This window comes from Bison bison, unplaced genomic scaffold (assembly GCF_000754665.1).
Source record: "Bison bison bison isolate TAMUID 2011002044 unplaced genomic scaffold, Bison_UMD1.0 scf7180017864487, whole genome shotgun sequence".
In the NCBI taxonomy this organism is placed as follows: domain Eukaryota; kingdom Metazoa; phylum Chordata; class Mammalia; order Artiodactyla; family Bovidae; genus Bison; species Bison bison.
In genome coordinates, this window is record NW_011495047.1 from 7786043 (window position 1) to 7809673 (window position 23631).

The 23631-nt window shown below is 46.4% G+C and overlaps 2 protein-coding genes across 3 annotated transcripts in view; one reads left to right on the plus strand and one right to left on the minus strand.

Annotated features, from left to right (window-relative positions):
• The window catches only part of XPO5 (exportin 5), a 43543-nt gene extending 24879 nt beyond the window's left edge, over positions 1-18664 (plus strand). The window contains exons 18-32 of the mRNA XM_010863125.1: positions 738-937; positions 1578-1677; positions 2801-2982; positions 10597-10697; positions 12428-12524; positions 13163-13299; positions 13800-13897; positions 14706-14752; positions 15497-15594; positions 16213-16275; positions 17135-17217; positions 17647-17754; positions 17887-18024; positions 18207-18371; positions 18516-18664. Coding sequence (XP_010861427.1) covers positions 738-937; positions 1578-1677; positions 2801-2982; positions 10597-10697; positions 12428-12524; positions 13163-13299; positions 13800-13897; positions 14706-14752; positions 15497-15594; positions 16213-16275; positions 17135-17217; positions 17647-17754; positions 17887-18024; positions 18207-18371; positions 18516-18650 — 1752 coding nt within the window. The 3' untranslated portion in view covers positions 18651-18664. The remainder of the gene's footprint in view (positions 1-737; positions 938-1577; positions 1678-2800; positions 2983-10596; positions 10698-12427; positions 12525-13162; positions 13300-13799; positions 13898-14705; positions 14753-15496; positions 15595-16212; positions 16276-17134; positions 17218-17646; positions 17755-17886; positions 18025-18206; positions 18372-18515) is intronic.
• Positions 18665-19919: 1255 nt separating this feature from the next.
• Positions 19920-23631, minus strand: part of POLR1C (polymerase (RNA) I polypeptide C, 30kDa) — a 7571-nt gene continuing 3859 nt past the window's right edge. Inside the window, exons 3-10 of one of the 2 annotated variants that reach the window (XM_010863124.1) lie at positions 22697-22804; positions 22353-22485; positions 21949-22068; positions 21711-21863; positions 21415-21564; positions 21182-21298; positions 20936-21068; positions 19920-20007 (exon numbers count right to left, since the gene is read on the minus strand). In XM_010863124.1, the coding sequence (XP_010861426.1) occupies positions 20950-21068; positions 21182-21298; positions 21415-21564; positions 21711-21863; positions 21949-22068; positions 22353-22485; positions 22697-22804 (900 nt within the window). In that variant the 3' untranslated portion in view covers positions 19920-20007; positions 20936-20949. Of the gene's footprint in view, positions 20008-20712; positions 21069-21181; positions 21299-21414; positions 21565-21710; positions 21864-21948; positions 22069-22352; positions 22486-22696; positions 22805-23631 lie in introns of those variants that run through there. The other variant, XM_010863123.1, reaches the window with a different exon arrangement.

Consider the following 23631-nt stretch of genomic DNA (forward strand, 5'->3'; position numbering starts at 1 on the left):
ATTGAGTGCAGCACTTTCACAGCATCATCTTTTCAGAATTTGAAATAGCTCAACTGGAATTCCATCACCTCCACTAGCTTCATTCGTAGCGATGCTTCCTAAGGCCCACTTGACTTCGCATTCCAGGATGTCTGGCTCTAGATGAGTGATCACACCATTGTGATTATCTGGGTCGTGAAGATCTTTTTTGTACAGTTCTTCGGTGTATTCTTGCCACCTCTTCTTGATATCTTCTGCTTCTGTTAGGTCCATACCATTTCTGTCCTTTATCAAGCCCGTCTTTACATGAAGTGTTCCCTAGGTATGTCTGATTTTCTTGAAGAGATCTCTAGTGTTTCCCATTTTATTGTTTTCCTCTACTTCTTTGCATTACTCGCTGAGGAAGTCTTTCTTATCTCTTCTTGCTATTCTTTGGAACTCTGCCTTCAAATGGATATACTTTCCTTTTCTTTGTCCATGAAGATACTATAAAAGTTAATATGGAAAAAAAAAAAAGAGAGACAGATGGTTTTCCTGGTTATAGACGAGGAAAGCACAGTTCCCCAAATACTGAAGCCTACGTTGCCTTGCCTGTTCAGGCAAAAGAAGAGTGTTGTAATTAAGTTATCAAATGACAGTCTCACTGGCCTGACTATTCTGGGGATGTCTTCGTCCTCATTTTACCTTCCTTGAGTGACCCACACTCACTGAGAATCAGACCTTCACCGCCTCTGGCTTTTTCTCTCTGTGATATACAGCCCAGTTTCGACATGCTGTACAACCACGTGAAGCAGCTCCTCTCCAACGAGCTGCTCCTGACACAGATGGAGAAGTGTGCCCTCATGGAAGCCCTGGTTCTCATCAGCAACCAGTTCAAGAGCTACGAGCGTCAGAAGGTGTTTCTTGAGGAGCTGATGGCACCTGTAGCCAGCATCTGGCTTTCTGAAAACATGCACAGGTAGAGGAGAGCCTTTGCTCGTGACCTTCACTGCATTTGAGCACCCGCGCTCTTACCAAGAGCTGAGCCTGGGGTTGGGCATAGGATATGGAGGTGTCAGACAGCAGTACGCTGTGATGTGCGTCATGGCTTGTTTATTCTCATTGCTCCCGGTGATGCGTGAGGGTATCTAAAGGCAGTCTTGGAGTGAAGTGCTGAAAATACCACCTTGCTCTGCAGAGGTAGTGGAACAGAGAGGAAATGAATAAAGATGGATGGGGCGGGGGGGGGGGGGGGGGGGCAGGAGGCCCCAGAGGGAGGTCTGCTGTGGTGTCAGGCTGCAGCCCCAGCACATGTAAAGGAGTGGGAACAGCTGGTGGGGGCCTTGCAAGTAGGAGCTGCACGGATGCCCTCTGTGCCCACACAGCATCTTCAAGTTTGCATCCTCTGTGATTCCTCAAGTGTCACTGGTCACATTTAGAAGGCGGAAGAGAAGTTTAATAAATCCTCACATGACAGCTGACAATGAATATGATTAGACTCCTCTCACTGTAACAACTGCTCTTTGGGGTTCAAGTAATACAGCTTATTATCTCTTGAGGAAGTAACTGTCCTTGGTTAGAATCACGGTGTAACTTGTCTTTCCCCTGCCGACCTGTAGAGTGCTCTCAGATGTCGATGCTTTTATTGCCTACGTGGGCGCCGATCGGAAAAACTGTGACCCGGGCCTGGAGGATCCCTGTGGCTTAAACCGAGCACGAGTAAGTAAGCTTCTCCTGAGAGTGGGAAGGTGTGTTAGCCTTGGATAGAAGTAGGGTATTGTCATTCATCCAGGTTTGTGGAGATTTTTTGTATACGACTGAAAAATCTGGGAGCCTCCGCTTTCCTGAATGTCTCCTTTCTTTTCTTTGGTCTTGAATTCTTGAGTTAGTTCTCACAACAGAGCTGGTGGTCTTTTTATGAAGCCGTTATTTTGATTTTAAGGATATCTAAGTAGCTCAGAGGACTAAAGGTGTAATGAGGAAGCAGGTCAGAACTTGGTCAGCAGGGTGGGTTCTCCGTGCCTTTGCTCTCTGGCATGTAAACTCCTGGGCTTCCCAGGTGATACAGTGCTACAGAATCCGCCTGCCAATGCAGGAGACACAAGTTCGGTCTTTGGGTCGGGAAGATCCCCTGGAAAAGGAAATGGAAACCCATTCCAGTATTCTTGCCCAAAAAGTTCTGTGGACAGAGAAGCCTGGCAGGCTATAGTCTGTGGGGTTGCAAAGAATTGGACATGACTGGGCACAAAAACACAACACAGCGTAAAGTCCTAAATGGTGGCCTGACTTGCAAACCTGAGATTTTCCAGTTCTTTGCTTTTCAAATGAGCATTGTGCCTGGCTCCATTATGGCAAAAAGTCTTATTAGTTAACCTGGCAAGTTGTCAGTTGCTAGAAAGTACTATGAGTGAGGATTAAGGCAAACCTATGAAGGCCTAAACTCGAGGGTGCAAGACCCACTCAAAACCAGTATGAAATGTTGTTAGGGTAAACACAGTTTTGAAGCATGTCCAGCCTACCGCCATTCCACCCCGAATGTGCCCAATCTCATCTGAAGCATGTCCAGGCCACCTTTGGGTCCTCAGGAGAGTCACCACAGCCTCTAGGACATCCTCGTGAAAGGGATGCTTCTGGAACCTACCACTGGTCTTGAAGACGGCATTGAATGGGTCCCTTTTGGACTTGACCTTAAAGAAAGAAACAAGAATGGTGGGGGGTGGGGAGTATCTTTCCTTCTCTCCAACTTTTGTATCACTTTCCCCATAATCTTGAAAAGATCTAATAGCACTGTGGTCTTTTCTTCCCCTTTTATGTTTACTTCTCATCTTCTGTTTTTCTGTAGATGAGCTTTTGTGTTTATAGCATCCTGGGTGTTATGAAACGAACTTGCTGGCCCACTGACCTAGAAGAGGCCAAAGCTGGGGGATTTGTGGTGGCTTATACACCCACTGGGAACCCAATATTCCGTAACCCCTGCACAGAACAGATCCTGAAACTTCTTGACAATTTGCTTGCCCTTATAAGGTGAGTCAGACTAAGGGTTTTTCTCTGTTGTATTTAAGACTCTTTACCTGACAAATCTCCAAAGCTTAATTTGTTTATATTTCTTCAGACCATTTGGTGGTAAATGAGAGATTAAGTCTTGGTTCTTTCTGGAAGGGCTTTTCTTTTTTAAAAATAACATTGGCTCTCCCTTGTCTAAGTCCTGCGTTCCAAGTGAACACATCCATGGGTTCTAATCTCAAAATGGCTTTTCTCATTTTGAGCGCCCCCTGAGTTCTTTTACTTCTTTAAACTTCATTCCCTACCAAGTTTTCTTTAGTCTAAAATGTTGCCGCTAAGGGAATTGTTCATTGGGAGCGGGGCAGTTGCTTTCTGTGGTGGTGCTTTTCTGGATTAGATGTTCACATGAGCTCATCTGGATTTATTAGTAGTGACTATGCTCTCAACTGGACCAGTCATGCCAAAGGAAGGCATGGCACCTCTTCCACGGCAGGGTCCTCAGTTTTTATTTCTCAAAGCTGAGTCCTCAGACCAGCAGCATCAGCAGTCACCTGAGAGCTTGGTTAAAATGTAGAATTAGGGTTTCACCCCAGACACACAAAATCTAGACTTACTGATTACTTGATATATGTTTGATGATCCAAGAATAGTCTCTTCAGCGCAAGAGAGCTTCTGGAGAGAAGCAGTTCTTACTGACCAAAGCAAAATGTGATTGCTTTTTTACATCTTAGAGTGTTTCTGAGTTCAGGTGAGAGCTCTGTTCCGCTGCGTTTTGGCCTCTTACCCTGTGGTGTAAGACCACAGTCGCAATTGGGCAGACCAAATTACTCATGTCTTAGGGATGCTCTGCTGGCAACAGAATCCAAGGTTTTAAGTTAATGTTGACCAAATTGGAGGGCTGGAGTGTCTGAACAAGTTGTCATTATGGACATGTCTGTGGAAATAGATAATATTTTGTTCTGATTTCAAAAGGAGAAAAGAGATTTCAAAGAAGTATGGCTTGCAAGTTGAGAGGGTAGTAGAATATTTAGTCAAGGAAAGGTTTGTTACCATATATATGTTTCTAAGACCAGAAGCATCTTCTATAGCTTAGAGAAATAAGAAGGTGATGAAGTCAGGCGGCAGGAGACTCACTGACTTCTCAGGCCTGTGGCCAGAGTCCCTGTGGTAGGAACCTAAGACTTGAAAACAGGGTGCACCCCTGGTCGGGCAAGGAAACAAGACAGTTGTCAGAGAGTTCAGTGCTTTTGGAAAATCCTGAAGTCAATCAAAAGGTATTTGAAAAATGTTGACTGTAGTTACAAAGTAGCGAGATTGCTTGAGAAGTGTGCCTCTGGAGCTGTTAAAAGTTTCGCCTTATTTTTGTAATAAATTTGATCTTGAAGTATAATGTTAATGGTACAGATACACATAAGAAAAGGACACGAATTGTGAGTGCAGGCAGATGAATTTTGACAAAGTGGACACCTCCATGTAATCAGCACCTACATCAATAAACAGCCTTACCCAGTGCCTCTCAGTCCTTCTCTGCCCCTCAAGGGTGACCACTGTTCTGACTTCTAACTAACACTTTATCTGGTTTTGGGAGCTTTAATAAATGGAGTCAGAAGCACGCAGTCTTTGTGTCTTGGCTTCTCTTGCTCAGTGTCAACGTTCGTGGGGGCATCCGTGTTATCGTGTGTAGTTGCGGCTTGTCCGTTTCCATGGCTGGTGTGGTGTTCCATTGTGTGAGTATGCTCTAACTCATTGATCCACTTAGTGCTGGTGGACTTTTGGGTAGTTACCAGCATTTTTTTTTATTACAAAGAATGTAATAAATCCTTTTTTTATTACAAAGAACATTTATGACTATTAATGTTCTTACAAATATCTTTTTGTGTTGGGTAGGAATAGAATCCTACATAAAGGAATGGAGTTCCTGGTTTATAAGGTGTTCGTATTTTCAGCTTTCATAGAGTGAATCAAATAGTTTTCAAAAGTTGTACTAATTTACATTTCTGCCAGTTTCTGTATTAACTCCTTGTTGGAAAATTCCTGTTTTAATTCCTTATCAACTGATAATCAAAGGTGTTAGAGCTGCACTGTCCAGTGTGGTAGCCATTAGCCACACAGCTGGCAGCTGAGCACTTAAAATATGGCTTGTCTGAATTGAGATAAACTGTAGGTATGAAGATACACACCACATTTCAGAAATTTAGTACAAAAAGAATTTAAATACCTCATTAATTTTTATATTGCTAACACTGAAATGATGATCTTTTTATGTGTCAGGTTAAATAACAATATAATTAATTTAAGCTATTTCTTTTCACTTTTCAAGTTTGGCTGGCTAGAAAATTTTAAATGGCTTACGTGGCTTACATTTTATTTCCACCGGACAGTGTTGTTCTTAGTGGATTGGATGGAAGATAGATGTGGGGGATAGAATTTTCTGGTTCTCAAAAGGTTCATTATCATTCACTATCTGTTAGAATAACAAGTTTTCTGATAAACTTGAAGTTTGTTGCATTGTTTCCATATATCTGCAATGTTTTATTGAAATCTTTGTATGTGGGAAGCCCTGGTTAGCCTAGTGATTATACTTTTTTGTTTGTTTGTTTGATATATGTATACCTTTTGAAATGTTACCACAGTAGATTTAGTTACCTTCTGTGATCTCTTTTGTAAGATCTCTCTTTCAAACACATAACACAGCATTGTTAGCTGTGGTCGCTGTGTGTATATATCGCCTCTGCAGAGCATGCTCATCTTTTTAACCGAAGTTTGTGCCTCCGACCACCTTCACCCATTTTCCCCACCCCCGTGTCCATCTGGCACCCATCAAACTGGCTCTGTTTCTATGTGTTTGGGTTTTTTGATTCCATATGTAATATCATACTCTATTTGTCTTTTAGTGTCTGGTGTATTTCATGTACATAATGCCCTCTAGGTCCATCATGTTCCAGAGAGCAAGATTTTCTCCTCTATTGTGGCTGAATAATGTATACCTGTGGTATGATGGCTACATCCTTAGCTGATGATAATAAGAATATTTCAGATAGGTACAGATCATGCACAACTTAAGATTTCTATTGCTTGTCTTTTTCTTTGCCAAACAATGATTAGTTCCTCTTAATAGTGGAAGCATAGTGCTCTAACTTGCATGTGTGTCAGGAAAGGCGATATTTTAGGAATCTGACTATTACTAGGGCTTGTTGGACACCCTGCTTATGAACACATGATCTGGAGTCAGAGATACCAGAGCAGTATGTACTGAGTCCTTCTTCCACTGCATGTGAGTTAGAAGTGCAGTACCATGGTGCCACCTCCTTAGTGAGAAGTCGTTCAACTTAAGAAAATATATCAGCATAGTATACCATATTAATAGAAAAAGGGGGCGAGCCAGTTGATCATCTTAGTTGAGATAGAAAAGGCATTTGACAAAATCCGACACCCTCTCATGATAAATCCAACACCCTGTCAACAGTGTTGTTTTGCAACAGCAAACTAGGACTAGAAGGAAACTTTCTCAACATGAAAATGATTTTTACGAAAAATCCATAGCTTACGTTAATACTCAGTGGTGAAAGATGTAAAGGTTTTCTCTGTCATCAGGAACATGAGAAGGATGTCCACTCTCACCGCTGTTGTTTAACATTGTGTACCAGAAGCAGTTAGATAAGAAAGAGAAATAATGGCGTCCAGATGGGAAAAGAAGCAAAACTATCTCTATGCACAAATGATGAGCCTCCCATTTCATGGAAGATCCCAAAAAAACACCAAAAAACCCCAAAACAAAACAAAAACTACTATTGCCAATAAATAAATTCAGCCAAGTTATAGAATACAAGATCAACATACAAAAATCAGTTGTGTTTTTATACACCAGCAATGAATGATCCCCAAAGGAAATTAAGAACTTAATTACATTTGTAATAGCATTCAGAAGAATAAAGTATCTAGGAATAAATTTAACCAAGGGATATGAAAGACATATTCTGTAAACTAAAAACCATTCCTGGAATTAAAGATGACCTAAAGGGAAAGGCACCCTGTATTCATGGATTGGAAGACTCAAGTTCATTAAGATGGAATATTACCCAAAGCCATCTGAATGTTGAATGCAGTCCCTATTGAAATTCCAAAAGTGGGAATTCCCTGGCAGTCCAGTGGTCAGGACTGCATCTCCTCTACTGCAGGGGACACAGGTTTGATCTCTGGTCAAGGAAATAAGGTCCCCCAGGCTGAACGGCAAACAAACAAATTTCCAGCAGTGTTTTGTTTTGCAGAAAGCTGATCCTCAGATTCATATGGAATTGCAAGGAGCCCCCAAAAGCCAAAACAGTTTTGAAAAAGAAGCACCAAATTGGGAGACTCAGATGTCTCAATTTCAAAACTTATTGCAGAGCTAGAGAAGTCAAAGTAGTTTGTAACTGAGAAAGGATAGTGATGGTGTTTTAGTCACTAAGTTGTATCCGACTGACTCTGCGATGCTATGGACTGTAGCCCGCCATGCTCCCCTGTCCATGGGATTTTCCAGGCAAGAATACTGGAGTGGGTTGCCATTTCCTCCTCCAGGGGATCTTCCCAACACAGAGATTTAACCTGCATCTCCTGCTTGGCAGGCCTATTCTTTACCATTGAGCCACTGAGAAGCCCACTGAGAAGGGTAGACATATGGAAACAGATAATCTCATGAAAATGCTCAAAAGGCTTGACTAGACATGTCTCTGCTGCTGCTGCTGCTAAGTTGTTTCAGTCGTGTCTGACTCTGCGCGACCCCATAGACAGCAGCCCACCACGCTCCCCTGTCCCTGGGATTCTCCAGGCAAGAACACTGGAGTGGGTTGCCATTTAGACATGTCTCTAAAGAAGATATACAAACGGCCAATATGGCCATGAAAAGATGCTGAACATCTTTAGTCATTCCGTTCAGTTCAGTCGCTCAGTTGTGTCCGACTCTTTGCGACCCCATGAATTGCAGCACGCCAGGCCTCCCTGTCCATCACCAACTCCCAGAGTTCACTCAAACTCATATCCATCGAGTCGGTGATGCCATCCAGCCATCTCATCCTCCGTCGTCCCCTTCTCTTCCTGCCCCCAATCCCTCCCAGCATCAGAGTCTTTTCCAGTGAGTCAACTCTTGGCATGAGGTGGCCAAAGTACTGGAGTTTCAGCTTTAGCTTCAGTCCTTCCAAAGAACACCCAGGACTGATCTCCTTTAGAATGGACTGGTTGGATCTCCTTGCAGTCCAAGGGACTCTCAAGACTCTTCTCCAACACCACAGTTCAAAAGCGTCAGTTCTTCGGCACTCAGCCTTCTTCAAGTCCAACTCTCACATCCATACATGACCACAGGAAAAACCATAGCCTTGACTAGACAGACCTTTGTTGGCAAAGTAATGTCTCTGCTTTTGAATATGCTATCTAGGTTGGTCATAACTTTCCTTCCGAGGAGTAAGCGTCTTTTAATCTCATGGCTGCAGTCACCATCTGCAGTGATTTTTGGAGCCCAAAAAAATAAAATCTGACAGTTTCCACTGTTTCCCCGTCTATTTCCCATGAAGTGATGGGACCGGATGCCATGATCTTTGTTTTCTAAATGTTGAGCTTTAAGCCAACTTTTTCACTCTCCATTTTCACTTTTATCAAGAGGCTTTTTAGTTCCTCTTCACTTTCTGCCATAAGGGTGGTGTCATCTGCATATCTGAGGCTATTGATATTTCTCCCGGCAACCTTGATTCCAGCGTGTGCTTCTTCCAGCCCAGTGTTTCTCATGATGTACTCTGCATATAAGTTAAATAACCAGGGTGACAATATACAGCTTTGACGTACTCCTTTTCCTATTTGGAACCAGTCTATTGTTCCATGTCCAGTTCTAACTATTGCTTCCTGACCTGCATGTAGGTTTCTCAAGAGGCAGGTCAGGTGGTCTGGTATTTCCATCTCTTTCAGAATTTTCCACAGTTTATTGTGATCCACACAGTCAAAGGCTTTAGTCATTAGGGAAATGCAAATCAAAACTAAAATAAAGAAACCTCACACCCATTAGGATGGCAGCTATCCAAAAATCAGAAAATAAGTGTTAGGAAGGATGTGGGGAAATTGGGACTCTTTTACACTGTTGGTAGGAATGTAAAATAGTACAGCTGCTGTGGAAAACAGCTTGGCAGTTCCTCAAAAATTAAAAATAGTGGGAGTCCCTGGTAGTCCGCTGGTTAGGACTCTGCTTCCACTGCAGGGGGGCCAGTTTCAATCCCTGATCAGAGAACTAAGATCCTGCAGTGCAGCACCCCCCACCAAAAAAATGTAATTAAACAATTAAAAATTGGAAACAATTACCATATTAAGCAGCAATTCCAGCTCAAGGTATATAGTCAAAAGAATTAAAAATGGGTCATAAAGAACTATTTATACACCCATGTTCATAGCAGCATTACTCCCAATAGCTACATAAAACGTGGAAGCAACCAGAATGTTCCATCAGTGGATGAGTAGGTAAGCAAAATGTGATCTTAACAATGGAATATCATTCAGCCTTAAAAAGGAGGGAGTTTTTGCAACATGCTACAATATGGGTAAACCTTGACTTAATGCTAAGTGGAATAAGCCAGTCACAAAAAAGCAGTTTAAAGGAGTGTAGTGATGAATGCATGTGGTTAGGTTTTTTTAAAATTATTGAAGGTTTTCAAAGAATAAGTGTGGTCTAAAATAATCGTGTCCATCTTTTTAAAAGTTACCTATTTGTTTATCTATGTGGGTGTGTTAGGTCCCCTAGTCGCAGCGTGTAGAATCTCGGTTGTGGCACACAGACTCTAGTTATGCTCAGGCTTAGTTGCTCCATCACATACGGGATGGAGCACATCACATCCGAACCCGGGTCCCCTGCAATGAACAATGGCTTCCTAACCACTGGACCACCAGGGAAGTCCCTCAGTGTTCCTCTTAAATATTTAATCTGCCTGGTCCATTTTATATTCTAGAATTTTCTGTACATTTGAAATTTTTATAATTAACCTTTGAAAGAAAAATAGGTAGCTTTGTTCTCTGGCTATTGTGTTCAGGGGTGCCGTTGCTGTGGAAGACAGATCAGGTCCGTACTCTAACAAAGTATAACTATTCAGGTGAGTCATTTTTGGTGAGGAAGAAATGCTCACGTTAGGAATTGCGATGCGCCTCTAGGAGGCTAAACAGCTGTCAGAACATTGTTGGGTCCACCCTGCTGGATGAGAGACAAAAAATCCTAAAGATGGGGGTATATTACTACCTGCTGTCTGTTCCCGCCTGTGGTCCTGCACCACAATGCCTCTGACATTTCATCCTTAGTCACTGGCAGTCTGAAAACAGAGCGCCCAGGCACTGTCTCAGATTTGAAAGAATTTTGTTTTCCAGCTTTAGACTGAGATGTTGTCCAGCTCTCTCAGAATTCGATTCTTGTGGTCGATTGCTGTTAGGTGTTGTATACCATACAGATAAACTTAATAGCTTCAAGTCTAACCCCTTCTCCAGGGAAACATTTAAATTCTTCTACCAAGAATAGTGCTGACAGGAAGATGTCTGTGTGGAAATGCAACATCATTGAATTATAAGGTAAAATCCACTCTTTCCTTCTGCAGCAGGCTAAGAAAGTTCACACAGCATTCTTATTTTTTTCAGAACTCACAATACGTTATACGCACCAGAAATGCTAGCCAAAATGGCAGAACCTTTCACAAGGGCTCTGGATATGCTTGAAGTGGAAAAATCTGCTATTTTAGGTAAGAAATTGAACCTTTTTTTTTCTTGAAGTTCAGCTTATCCCTAATGCAGCTTCAGTGTGCCTTGTGTCCCTTTCTCCTCACCTGGCAGTACCTGGACCACTAGTTTGTTCAGAAATGCACATATGGAATTCCTCCAGGCTCTCTGGAAACAAACGCATTCACTTCATTATCTTAACATGCAGGGGTCTCCAGAAGCATACACAACCCACATTAACCCCTCCTCCGCTTTAGCTACCAGCTGGTGGTACATGTTAGAGCGTTTAGATTGTAAATAAACCATGGTTTTTTTGCCCTGAAGCATATTAGCTTACTTTCCTGTCTTTTGTATGGAGGGCAGGGGGAAGGGGAAAAGTAATAAAACAATTAAGCTTAAATAGCTTCAATCAGTAAAATACTATATTTATTATTAAAATTTTAAAGGAATCGTTTCTAAGTCAGGTTTCGCCTTTATCAGAATGTTGCTTTAACTCGTATTTCCCATTAGGAAATGACTTTACAATCATAATTATGATACGTGCTGTGTAGGAAAGTGACTGGGAGAGAGGGTTTATTGGAAAACCCAACCCAGTCGTGGAGAGGAGTCACAAGATTGCCTCTGAGTGGAGACTTAGGATGCACAGGAACCAACCAGACGGGGGGCAAAAGGAGATGCTGAGCATTCTAAGCAGACAAGAATGGCAGATCCCGATCCCCAGGCATTAGGCAGAGAGCTCAGTACATCCAGGGAAGAGGAGGCGACTCGTGTGGCTGGAGCACAGAGCAGGGTGATCAGTTAGAAGTTGGAACTGCAGACAACAGAGTTGTCTAAACTGTGTGCTGATCTCTGAAAGTTCGGGCTGGCTCTCCATCACAGCCCCCCAGTGTTTCTTGCCCCGGCTGTCACCTCTGCCTGGGCCTGGCCATGATTAAGCAATCTAATGCGCATGCCTCAGCCGTGACTTAATGACAAGAAGACTGTTGGTTTCCCTTTCCAGGGCCCATCTGTTTTGACCTAAATGATCCTGGGCCATTTCCTTTGGCCCCACTATTTAAGCTCCCTGTTTCAGACACCAGTGAAGATAGAACATCCAAGAAATGTCTTACTATTAGTAAAAAAAGTAGGTTTTGCTTCACCGCCTATTCCTCTTCCATCCCACTTCCGTTATTCAAAGTAAGCCAAGAACTGGTGCTGTAGAAATATATGACTGACCAAAACATAGTAGAATGGGTAAACAATTCCCTCTGGCAGCTGCCAGGCAGAAGCAAGGCTGGAAACAAAATTGCCTCTGATTAGAAGTACAGATCTTCGACGGCAGCTCTTTGAGATAAATGGGCTTCATTTTGATCTGCTATACATCTCGACCCTTTGCATAAATTTTTGCTTGAAAAAGAGATTCTGTGACTTAAAAGGGAAGGGGTACATTCCAGGTGCTTTATGGAGAGATCATTTGAGGCTGTCATTGTGTGCTTCGGTACAAGTTCCATCTGGAGAAACCCAGGTGAAAGTTGGAGTCTTCACACCTGGACATTTAAATGGCTTTCACCTTTGCCTGCAAAGGCAATGTAACAGTCCCTTCAGGGAAGCTGTTAGCGTCTCCTGCTGGTAGAAGACTTGGTTAGCTGCTTTGCATTTATAGCACCCCACCCCACCCCCCACTCCCCAAACCACCTCTGCCTGCGGAGGGTGCTGGTAGGCTGAGAGCCCTCGGCAGTGGAGCAGCAGGTTCCTGACCCATCTTTGTCTGTAGGATTACCTCAGCCTCTCCTGGAACTGAATGACTCTCCTGTCTATAAAACGGTCTTGGAAAGAATGCAGCGTTTCTTCTGCACCCTCTATGAAAACTGGTAAGGAACCCATGCTGCCTTTTCATGTTCTTCTCCTAGACATGCCATGTGTAGGAATGGCCTTGGGTTTTACATCTGATCCAGCGTTCTAGTGTACAGGTAATATGACGACAAAATTTGACTGATGATTCTAGTGTCAAATCAAAATGAACAGGCTGATTTCCTCCTTTTTCTTTTTTTTTAATTGTCACATGTGCCTTTAATCCTAGCCATGACTTGATATTTTAATGCCCACCTTGTCTATTTCCAGTGCATATGATGATGAGATCAGAGTAGAAGATGGGGATGCATGTTCTCAGACCTCACTACTCATAGCCCACTTTCCGTGGGACACTAGAAGGTGGCGGCCATGTTTGGTGGCCTGGGGTCCTGGTTGTGGCATCAGGGGTAGGGGGTAACTGGCTCTGCTGTCAACAAGTTTCCTTAAAAGTGGTGGGGGCTGATATTTTCACTTCTGATAGAAGATTAAGTCCACATCTTCAAAGGATGGTGATTAAACTGAAGTTCTCTTAAGAAGGAAATACAGTCAACTGCTTTTCTAGCTGAGAAGTCTTCTCGTAGACAAGAGATTCCCAGGGGAGTCAGGGATGGTGGTGACAGATCATGGATTTGATTTTGCCCATGATTTTCCCTTGCAGTTTCCATATCCTCGGGAAGGCAGGCCCTTCCATGCAGCAGGACTTCTACACTGTGGAGCACCTGGCCACCCAGCTCCTCAGCTCCGCCTTTGTCAACTTGAACAATATTCCTGACTACCGACTCAGACCCATGCTTCATATCCTTTCGAAAGTCCCTGGAAAACCCCCAAAGGGCTAGAAGGTTAAGACAGGAACTGTTCACAGGCACTAGAGGAGGCAGAGCTGAGCTGCGTGAAACAGATGGAGTCATTTCTATTCAGTATACAGTAACCACATTAAAAAGACAAGAAGATTGAAGTAAACAGCAGGGAAAACCTGAAAGCAGTCAGGGGGTCTTGAAAGCTCTTTCTCCTTAGAGATATCTTTACCTTCCCACTGCTTAGAAAGATGGAAAATGAAGCTCTTATCCCTTTTCTGTACTTTGTCGGGTGCCTCTCTTTGAAGACACTCTTATACTGCATTCTCATTCGGATTCTCTGTTTTCATTTGTTTTGGGGAGTGTCTTTCTTTCCTGAAGTGACAATATAAGGAGAGTGGTGAAGGAGAGCTATTGTAGTTCCAGCCTCGTAGGGGAGCCGTGCTTCAGAACAACAGGGTATGCGCTCGTATGCTAAGGCTCCTTAACCTGCCTCGGCATGGGTCTTTGTGAAGCCTCTGGTGCTCTTCTGTCCCCCGGAGCACTATGAAGCCCTGGTGTCTCCCATCCTTGGACCTCTTTTCACCTACCTCCACGTGGTAAGAGATCAGTCAGGAAAGGGTAGCACAAAGACCTCTTAGAGTGGGTGGCCTCTTGTGAGTCTCACAAGCTAAGAGCTCCCAGAAGTGTCGTCTGCTCACCCTGCCAGGACAGCTGCACATCTGCCCCACCCTGCCCCCCCACCCCCACCCTGCACTGGATAGAGCAGCTCACCCAAGAACTAAACTGGTCCCATTGCCCACCGAGCACATGCAGACTCAGGTTCTGCTCCTGTCCTCCTGTTAACTGAGGAGAGGTGGTCAGCAGAGTGCTCCTCTGGAATTCTGTTTCCCCAACTCGAATTAAGCAAGGAGACCAGCTGGGCAGAGAATTTGGTGCATCCAGAAGAGACTCAGGATTTCTAAAATGCTCTTGATCCTTGCCAAGCAAAGAAATGTTTGATATGCTGCCCTTCACTTGGGTTTGGGAGGGGATGTTGTTCCGTTGCTGAGTCATGTCTAACACTCTTCAACCCCATGGACTGTAGCCCGCCAGGCTCCTCTGTCCGTGGGATTTTCCAGGCAAGAACACTGGAATGGGCTGCCATTTCCTTCTTCAGGGGATCTTCCCAGACCAGGGATCAAATCCATGTTTCCTGCATTGTCAGGTGGATTCTTTACCACTGAGCCACCTTGGGAGAGGTTACAGAAACCATATCTGGTTTTTTAACCTTATGAGATTTCCTAAGGCTCTGCAATTGTTACCTGGACTCATCCTCAGCTAATTCTAACCACTGAGTGGGCCTTAGATATTATCTTTTCCAGCCTTGCCCCCAGTGTAGTGCTTATTTCTGTTTTGTTTTCCCAGAGGCTTTCCCAAAAATGGCAAGTCATCAACCAGAGGAGCCTGCTTTGGTAAGGGAGTATCTCTTCTCCTTGATGGATGAGCTGGCAGCCAGGTTTGGGGTGAGAGAAGGCAGCCATAGGGTAGGAAGGATTCTACCATCCCAGGTCTAGAAGAGTGCTGGGTTATAGTTAGTCATGCTCAGCCTAAATGGTAGAAGGAAGGGTTCTACCATCCCAGGGCTAAAATAGTGGGTTATAGTTACGCTCAGCCGAAACAGTAGATGGCCTTTCTCTCACAGGCAGACTCAGCTCAAGCTTTCGTTGGGGATACCTTCAGCTGCCTTAGGTGAATGCTGAGACATTCTTACCACTTAGGATTTTGATCGAGTCCCCTCGAGCCAACTGGATAGTCACAAGCATTATAATAATGCCCCTCAGTGATCACTGCTGCTGCATACAGGCTTTCTGCAGCTGTGGAGAGCAGGGGTCACCCTTTGTTACGGTGCCTGGGCTTCTCATTGCAGTGGCTTCTCTTGTGGAGCCTGGGCTCTAGGGTGTGTAGGCTCAGTAGTTGTGACACATGGGCTTAGTTGCCCTGTGGCATGTGGGCTCTTCCCAGACCAGGGAGCGAACCCATGTCCCCTGGGTTGGCAGGTGGATTCTTAACCACTGGAAGTCCACTGCTGCCCATTCCTAACGTCCGAGTGGAATGTCGACCAGGGAAGTCAGGAGAAGGAAGTGGGCACAGAGGGCCTGGCTAGGGTCACTGCTGCTTTTGCATTCCCATGAGCCTTGGTCCCTGATTTTGTGCAGTGGAGAAGATGAGACGACAGATGAAAACCCAGAGTCGCAAGAGATGCTGGAGGAACAACTGGTGAGGATGTTAACCCGAGAAGTCATGGACCTGATCAGTAAGTGGCGTGGGAACCAGGGGTCGAAGACGGGCCTTTTTCTGGAAAAACAGCTGGTCACTCACCTACATGTTTGCAGCAACACGGACAGACTGATAAGAAATAATGAACTAAATAGAGACTAGGTAGCCTTTAAGTCAACTTAAAGACATGTTGTGAATTGTGAACTGAATCGTAGCTGTTCATACTAAGGCCAGTACATGAACAAATGGTTCAAATAGCAGGAGGGATTTGGATTAACGGTAGGAGTAACTTCCTAGCTTTGTCAAACGGGGAAACTTTTAATTCTTGGACATGCAGGTGGTTATATTTTTTACTTTTTGGTTAGTTCATTTGTTTGACATCCATAGTACACCAGTTATACCTATGAGACCTCCACTCCCAGTCAGTTACTCTTAGGTCATTCTGTAATTTCCCTCCAGTTGATTGAACTTGAAGAGGGACCAGAACACGGTCTGGTCAGATGCTTTGGTTTCTATTGGTGAAGCCGACTTTGTGCCTGGACGGTCCTCTACCTTCCCCCGTCCTCGCCTGCCCAGAGACAGTTTGGGATCCACTGGCCTGAGATGGCTGTTGTCTGGTGGTGATCAGCCCAGTAACCCTGCTTTCTTGCTTTAGCTGTGTGCTGTGTTTCAAAGAAAGGTGCTGACCACACTGCTGCTCCCCCTGCAGATGGAGATGGTAAGTGAGGCTGTTGCAGCCCTTGGAGGTCAGCCTTTAAGCTCCTTCTCCTCAGTACTGTTACTTTTGTAACCAGGTCAGTTCCCATAGAAGACATGTCCCTAGCAGACTGGTGTGGAGGAGACTCTGTACACACACATGTAGCTTTCCCCGTACCGGCCCCCGTGCTGTGTCCCCCAGCACCACCCCCACAGAGCCTCTGCGCTTGTGATCCCTCCATCCAGTTCTGGATCAGTCCATCCAGAATGATTGTTCTCCTAACTATATGCTGGACCATCCCAGTATATTGTTGCTTTTATTCAGGTCTCTGCTCAGATGTCACCTCTGAGGGGTGTCTTTTCTGAGTATCTTATCAAAAACAGCAACGCCAGCCTCTGGTCTCCTCCTCTGCTCTGCCTTACCAGCACTGATCACTACCTGACATCATGTTTTACTTATATTTTATCAATTACTTCTCTCCCTCACTAGAACTTAACTCTCAACAAGGAAGGGATTTTGTCCTATTATATCCCCAGTAAGTAGGGATTTTGTCCTATTTCTGTTATATCCCCAGTACGTAAATCAGTGTCTGCTACAGTGGGTGCTCAAATATTGGTTCAATGATAAAAGAGCCTCAGCATTTGTGGCTTTTTAAGTAACTGTCCAGAAAAAATTGTTTTGCAAGTATACAGTTAGGTGTATCCCTAGATCTGCCATGGGCCAGGCTTCTACACCCTCTCGTGAGCCTAAGGGGATGTCCCAGTACCTAGAACCACTAGTCAGCCCAGGATCCTCACTCTGCTTTACTCCAGGCTTCTGTCAGAAAGGACAGCCTCTGTTCTGAAAGGATGAACCTTAACATTCTGCTCTCTGCTTACAGATGAAGAGATGATGGCCACAGAGGTAGCCCCTTCGGCCATGGCGGAGCTTACAGACCTGGGGAAATGCCTGATGAAGCATGAGGTGGGTGGAGGGGCAGTTGAGGTTCTCTCCTTGCCCTGCTGGGCAGCCTGCATCCACTTTACTCACTTTCTGGTACCACCAGGAGGGTATCTTGGTAATATTTCTTCATATGGGAAAGGCACAAGGCCCCGGTGTTACCATGCTGGCGTGGGTCAAGGCTCAGATAAACACCCAGGCACAGCGCCACCAGGCCCCGGTGTTCAGCTTCCCCGAGCCTGGGTTCTGTCTCCTTCCTGCACAGGTTTTCTTTTCTATACTGATTGGTTCCTGTTTTTGATGGCCTGATAGACATAGCAGAAATAAACTCACATCTCTTCAGTAGCTGCTTTTGTCATTTTCCTGCTTACCTAGTGAAACGCTAACCCCTGATGCATAACAGAGAACACTGTGCTTGAGTTCTCATTGTATTCCTTCATCCTTTTCCCTTAGGATGTTTGTACAGCGCTATTGATTACGGCCTTCAACTCCCTGGCCTGGAAGGACACTCTGTCCTGCCAGAGGACGACCACACAGCTCTGCTGGCCTCTCCTCAAACAAGTATGGTTCCTCATCCCTCCTTCTCACCCCTTATGAAACGTTGGGGTCATGGGGATTGACTCAGTTGGGCGAACTGGAGTGCTGGGGCCTTCAGAGAGTCCCCCTTCACCCTGAGCACAGCTGTCTCCCCAGGTGCTGTCAGGGACACTGCTCGCAGATGCTGTTACATGGCTGTTCACCAGCGTGCTGAAGGGCTTACAGACACATGGGCAGCACGACGGCTGCATGGCTTCCCTGGTCCACCTGGCCTTCCAGATATATGAGGCGCTGGTGAGTGGAGAAAGCCTTCAGGCAGGATGGCTGCAGCTTGATTCCTCACAGGCCGCTTCCAGTCACTTGGGCCTTAATAAACTCAACGCAGGCAGTTGTCAAGTTGCTAGTGCTGCCCCTGAGACGTGGGTGTGGCAGGGCCCAGACCCATGCCATTGAGTGGATTTATCCCTACTTCTCAGCGGCCCAGGTACCTGGAGATAAGAGCTGTGATGGAGCAGATTCCAGAAATTCAGAAGGACTGTCTGGACCAGTTTGACTGCAAGTTGTTGAACCCCTCTCTGCAGAAAGTGGCTGACAAGCGCCGGAAGGACCAATTCAAGCGCCTCATTGCTGGGTGCATTGGGGTAGGTCTCACATTTTCCTTAGTGCTCCCAACCACCTTTGCAGTCGCCTCAGAAGCCAGCTGTGGTCCTGCCCATTATGGTAAGATAAGCCCTAAAGTAACCCACTACTCGAGCCCCAGCATTAGTTCTTTCTGTCTTCCACAGAAACCCCTGGGCGAGCAATTCCGGAAAGAAGTTCACATTAAGAATCTTCCCTCACTTTTCAAAAAACCAAAGCCAATGCCGGAGACAGATGCGCTGGACGAGGAGGGCGGCCTGGCCACCATCTTTGAACCCTAAATCAAGCTGTTGCGCATCCTTCCTCAACCTTTATTGTCATCTCTTCTTCCCCTGTGTAGCTGATCTCTAGGCCCCTCTCCACTGCCACCTCACTTTCCACCGTCGTCAGCCTGGAGAGAGATCCAGGGCTGGAGCTGGAGAGAGCAGGCCCTGTTTAGGGCCGGAAGTCATTGTGCTCAAGTATCAAGAGAGGGAGTCAGGGCTTACACCATTCTGTCTAGATTTCCCAGGTATCTCCCATCCTCTTTGGAGTTTTGCCTTTTCCCAGAAAGAGAAGCTAGAGCAGAGCGGCCCTTCTCCCCAAGCCCTCCTGCTCCCAGGCAGCCATACACCTGTGCAGAGTGGTAACTAGGGGCGCTGCACCCAATGCTGCGGCCAGCCAGGCTTGCGGCAAGGGCTCAGCCCCGAACTACTTGTGCCAGAGTTTTTCCTGGGTTGTTGCGAGTTCCACTGAGCCCCCTTGCTGCTGGGCTGACAAGAGCCTTCCCCATTCTCCAGGGGCGTATCTGGGTCAGGTGCTGAACTGAATTTGGCCAGTTGCCACTTTGTTTTGAGCAAGAATCTGGTCACCTGAGGGGTTCCGTGGTCTGAGCCACTGCTAAGCTCTGGGTACAGTATCAAACATTCGTCCCTTCAGGGGCCAGGGCTGGGCCAGGGTCTGTAGTGCTCTAACATCCCTTAGAGCTCACATGTTTTGTCCCGCCACGAATCCTCAGTGTTGTTTCCCCAGCCCCCAGGGTCCACTCAGACACAAGAGCCACAGTACCCTATCTAGTGTCATGTGATGTCACTGGCATTCAAGGATAAATCCAGACCAACTAGGCTATATCTGTGACAAGCAGCTAGCCACTGGTCTCCTCTCCTAGGACTAGCTGAGTCCAGGTGCCTTCAAAAATCTCATGGTCTTTTTCGGGTCCTGGTCACTTCCCTCATGGGCCATTTCCAGAAGAAAAAAACATGCCCTCCCATCAGAGCCTATATTGTGAGTCTCCAGTCTGTTCTAGACATCACTGGATGGCCCTATAAGCAGAGGGGACAGGGGTGTGGGAATCAAGTTAATCTACACAGTGTTCACGAGCTCCCCACAGGCCTGGCATCAGCCCAATCCACTGACCAGGCTTTTCAGTGAGAGCATGGACTGAAGCTGCAGCTCTTAGCTGATGTGGCCCCAGGTCAGGCGGGGGCAGAAAGAGGTGAAGCTGGAAAAGACTTGGCGTCCACGTAGCACCCTCTGTGGCACAGGCTGGGTCCATCCCCTCTTCCTGGGTGGTGCTTTGGGCTTCCTGTCCACTGTGAAGGCCATCTCCGCATGTTTCCCTCCAGATTTACCAGCTGCCCACTCTTCTCTGTGGTGGGGCTGTGGAGGGTATAGTTGTATTTATTGTGTTGTAATATTTTTAACATCCAGTGACTTCATGCTAGAAGTTTTCTATTGTTTATATAACTTTTTTGTAGAAACATTTAACTGAAGCACATCTGCATGTCAGTAAAAATCTCAGTTTCATACAGAAAGGGCCCCAATCTGCCTTTTTCAAACCAGTGACACACTCCAGGGTCGCTGTTCCTCACGAGCATCTTGCCAAGGGGGTTGGACAGGAGGAACTGACTAGGAGACCTCTCCACCAGGCCCACCCTCTGAACTAAGAATAGCACGCCAGCCGGAGGATTTCTCTCCATGACATGTAGACCAGGTAGTCCTTGCACCCTCAAGTGTCGCCACTGGTGGCCGCTGGACCTAACCCAGAGGGGCTGTCCAAAGAGGACTGCTCTTCCTGCCTGTGTCTCGATGGCTCTCTGACTTGACTGCCATGGAACAGCCTCTTCTCTCAGGAACGTCCTCACCTCTTCCTATCCAGGAAACAGGTGAGCAGCACGTACTGTTTTTCTGTGGTCTGCTTGTGCCCCCATTTGGCATTCTCCTGGGGCTTCAGAAGTACTTGGCCCTGACCTGCAGTCATGTCTGAGGCCAAAATTCCTAACTGCTAAATAATGCCAAATCTCTTCTGAGGTGGGGCCCCATGTTTCTGGATGGAAACTGAAGAAGCTGTCTCCAAGAAAAGGATTTTTGTCTGGATGTGAATTTATTTACACCAAGGCCTTACAAAGGCATAAAAGTCACATTTTGTGGCACATTTAACAAAATGTATTGACTGAAATAAAGCTGGAATTGTCCCAAGAAAACCCAGGCCCCCTAGTCTCTCTGGGCTCTCAGCAGCAGTCCTGCAGGGGCAGGGCAGAACCTGAAGTGTCCAGCTTGCCTCAGGAATATCCAATCCCGGCCATACCATCCAGCGTGGCCTTAGTCCATCTGAACCGCATCCAGTTCGTCCAGGAACCGCTGACACTTCCCCATCAGCACCTTGATGGCTTCACTCACTAGCACGTCTGGTGGCAACACCCCTGTGGACTCAACAGAAACTGGGGACCAGAGAGAAACACGCCTTACACACACTGCTAGATTCCACATCTGACCTCCAGCAGACTGCAGCACCAAAGAACCACTGCCGCCCCACCCTCAACTTGAAACTCACAGATAAAATGGTCTCGAACACGCGCAAGCCGTACAACCTTCTTTAGCTTCTCATTCCGGAAGACTTCCCTGCTAAACGTATCTAGCCGGGGATTGGCAACTCTGGCCACCTTTTTACCTAATGAAAACAAACCATATTATAAACACATGAGCCCACAACTTGAATTTCTCTCTGCTACCTTCAAAGGAAATATGCTTTAGGGCCGGGCTTACACAGCATCCCAAATCCCGTACCTTGGATCTCCTGTACCTCAATAACACCAGGAGAGAAGCAGCGGCTCAGCTCTTCCGCCGCCTCCCCTTCCACAGGCTCCAGCAGGGTGATGTCTGGCAGGAGCCTGTAACTGGCTGTTGCCACAGGTGAAAACTTGGCATGATCTTTGCCTGGAGGAAAGAGGGCACTCAGAGCCTGGGAGGAGACCCTTCTTCATATTCCCTAAGCTACTGAGCGAAGGCCCAGCGGCTTTCTGCCTGTTGGGAACATCTCAGCAGAGTTGATCATGGCTCACAGTGTAGTCAAAAGGTCTCACCAATGCCCTTGACACAGTGCATGAGCAGGTCAATCTCCTGGCCAGGCCGCAGCTGTGCAATGAGGATGTCGTCGTGCACCGGGCGGATGGCGCCCTCCGGGAAGAGGTCGGCCTGGTTCCCCAGAGGCACCCACGTCATGTGTCTGGTGTACACTGCGGGGAGCACATCACACCCGAGCCCTTGAAACGCGCCCACCAGGGAGCAAGCCCCCCTCCCCCTGCAGCCCCCGGCGCGCACCTCTGTGGTTGACATAGAGCTCATTGGGGTCAGAGGAGTCTTTAGCAGCGTGGGGGTTCCGCGTGCACCTGACCTGCAGCCGGAACTGCAGGGTGTCGATCTCTGTGCCACCTTCGTCTCCTGCACAAAGGGGGAAGGTGGGGGGCTCACAGCGCTGATGGAAACATCAGCACCAGGCACTACGCCGACTGCCTGGCACATTTCTCTCATTCTCTTGGCAAACAGGAAGGGCAAGGGTAAGTGTTCCCACAGAGAAGAGCACAGATGCACCCCAAGATTGGTAATGGACCCAGGGTCCCAAGGTAGATAATAGAGGATTCAAACACTGGCAGTCTGATTCCAGAATCTCTTTCAGAGGAGCACAGCCCCTCTTTTCCCCAAATGTCATTTTCTCAAACCCTCACCTTGGTTCCTATATTCAAAAAGACGGGGGTCGGCATGAATGGGGATGAGGCCCAGGCGGTGGGCGAGGATCTCATCCTGGACGATGGACGTGTTGTTGTACACCAGGACCTTCTCCACAGCCATGGTCGGCACCTGCCCAAGGAAAGAAACCCTGCAGTCCCCCCATCAACTCCCCCGTCTCCAGATACAGGGAGTCGGAGACCTCATCCTAGGATACTTGATGAAAAGTTTACAAAGAATGAGCAGGAGGAATGCTCAGCAACACTGCAAGAACACCGCTTGAGACAATTCCCCAAGTGAGGCCCCCCGACAACCCCACCTTTGCCACCATGTCCACCGATACCTCAGCTAACAGAATGCGCCGAAACGCATTGGCAATGGCTGCGTCGATTCCCACCATGTCAAACTCCAATGAGTTTTCATCCATGTGTACCACATCCACACGGAAATTCTAAAGGGATAGGAGAAACACTAAATGAAGCCTGTTTCTGTACACGCAATACCTCCCCCCACCTGACATTCCCCTCAAAAACCTCCCTTTGCCCAGATGTCCCTCATTAGACCTTACTTTCTCCCCCAATCCTTCATTTGATTTTGGAAAAGCCTTCATTTTTATCTTCCATTCATTTAAAACCCTCTGCAGGGACTTCCCTGGTGGTCCAGTTGTTAATGCAAAGAGGACACGGGTTTGATCCCTGGTCCAGGAAGATCCCACGCACCATGGAGCAACTAAGCCCATGAACCACAACTACGGAGCCAGCACTCTAGAGCCCATGCTCCACAGGAAGAGAGGCCCCTGCAATAAGAAGCCCTCCCACTGCAGCTAGAGAGCTGCCCCCACTCACTGCAACCAGAGAAAGCCCAGGCATATGAATCAAAGGCCAAGCACAACCAGAAATAAAACTTTTTTACAAATTCCTTAAAATAAAAAAATAAAACCTTCTGCAATATGGCTTCCAGCCACATTCACAGAGGCTATGTTACTAAGAACAGGCTCACACACTGCTCACCCAGTTGACACTACTCAATTTTTATCTTACTATACACCTCTGCTACACCTGGCATTGTTGAGAGAAGCCTGTTTCCAAACTCAGCTGCCTTGATTTCAGAGCATCAATCTTCTCCTCCTCATTGACCAATCCTTCTAAATTCACAGTCTTCTACCTACTATATAAATGTTACTGTTTCCCAGGTTTTTGTCTCTCTCCAGTGTGACCTCATGAGAAGGCAATGGCAAGCCACTCCAGTGCTCTTGCCTAGAAAATCCCATGGACAAGG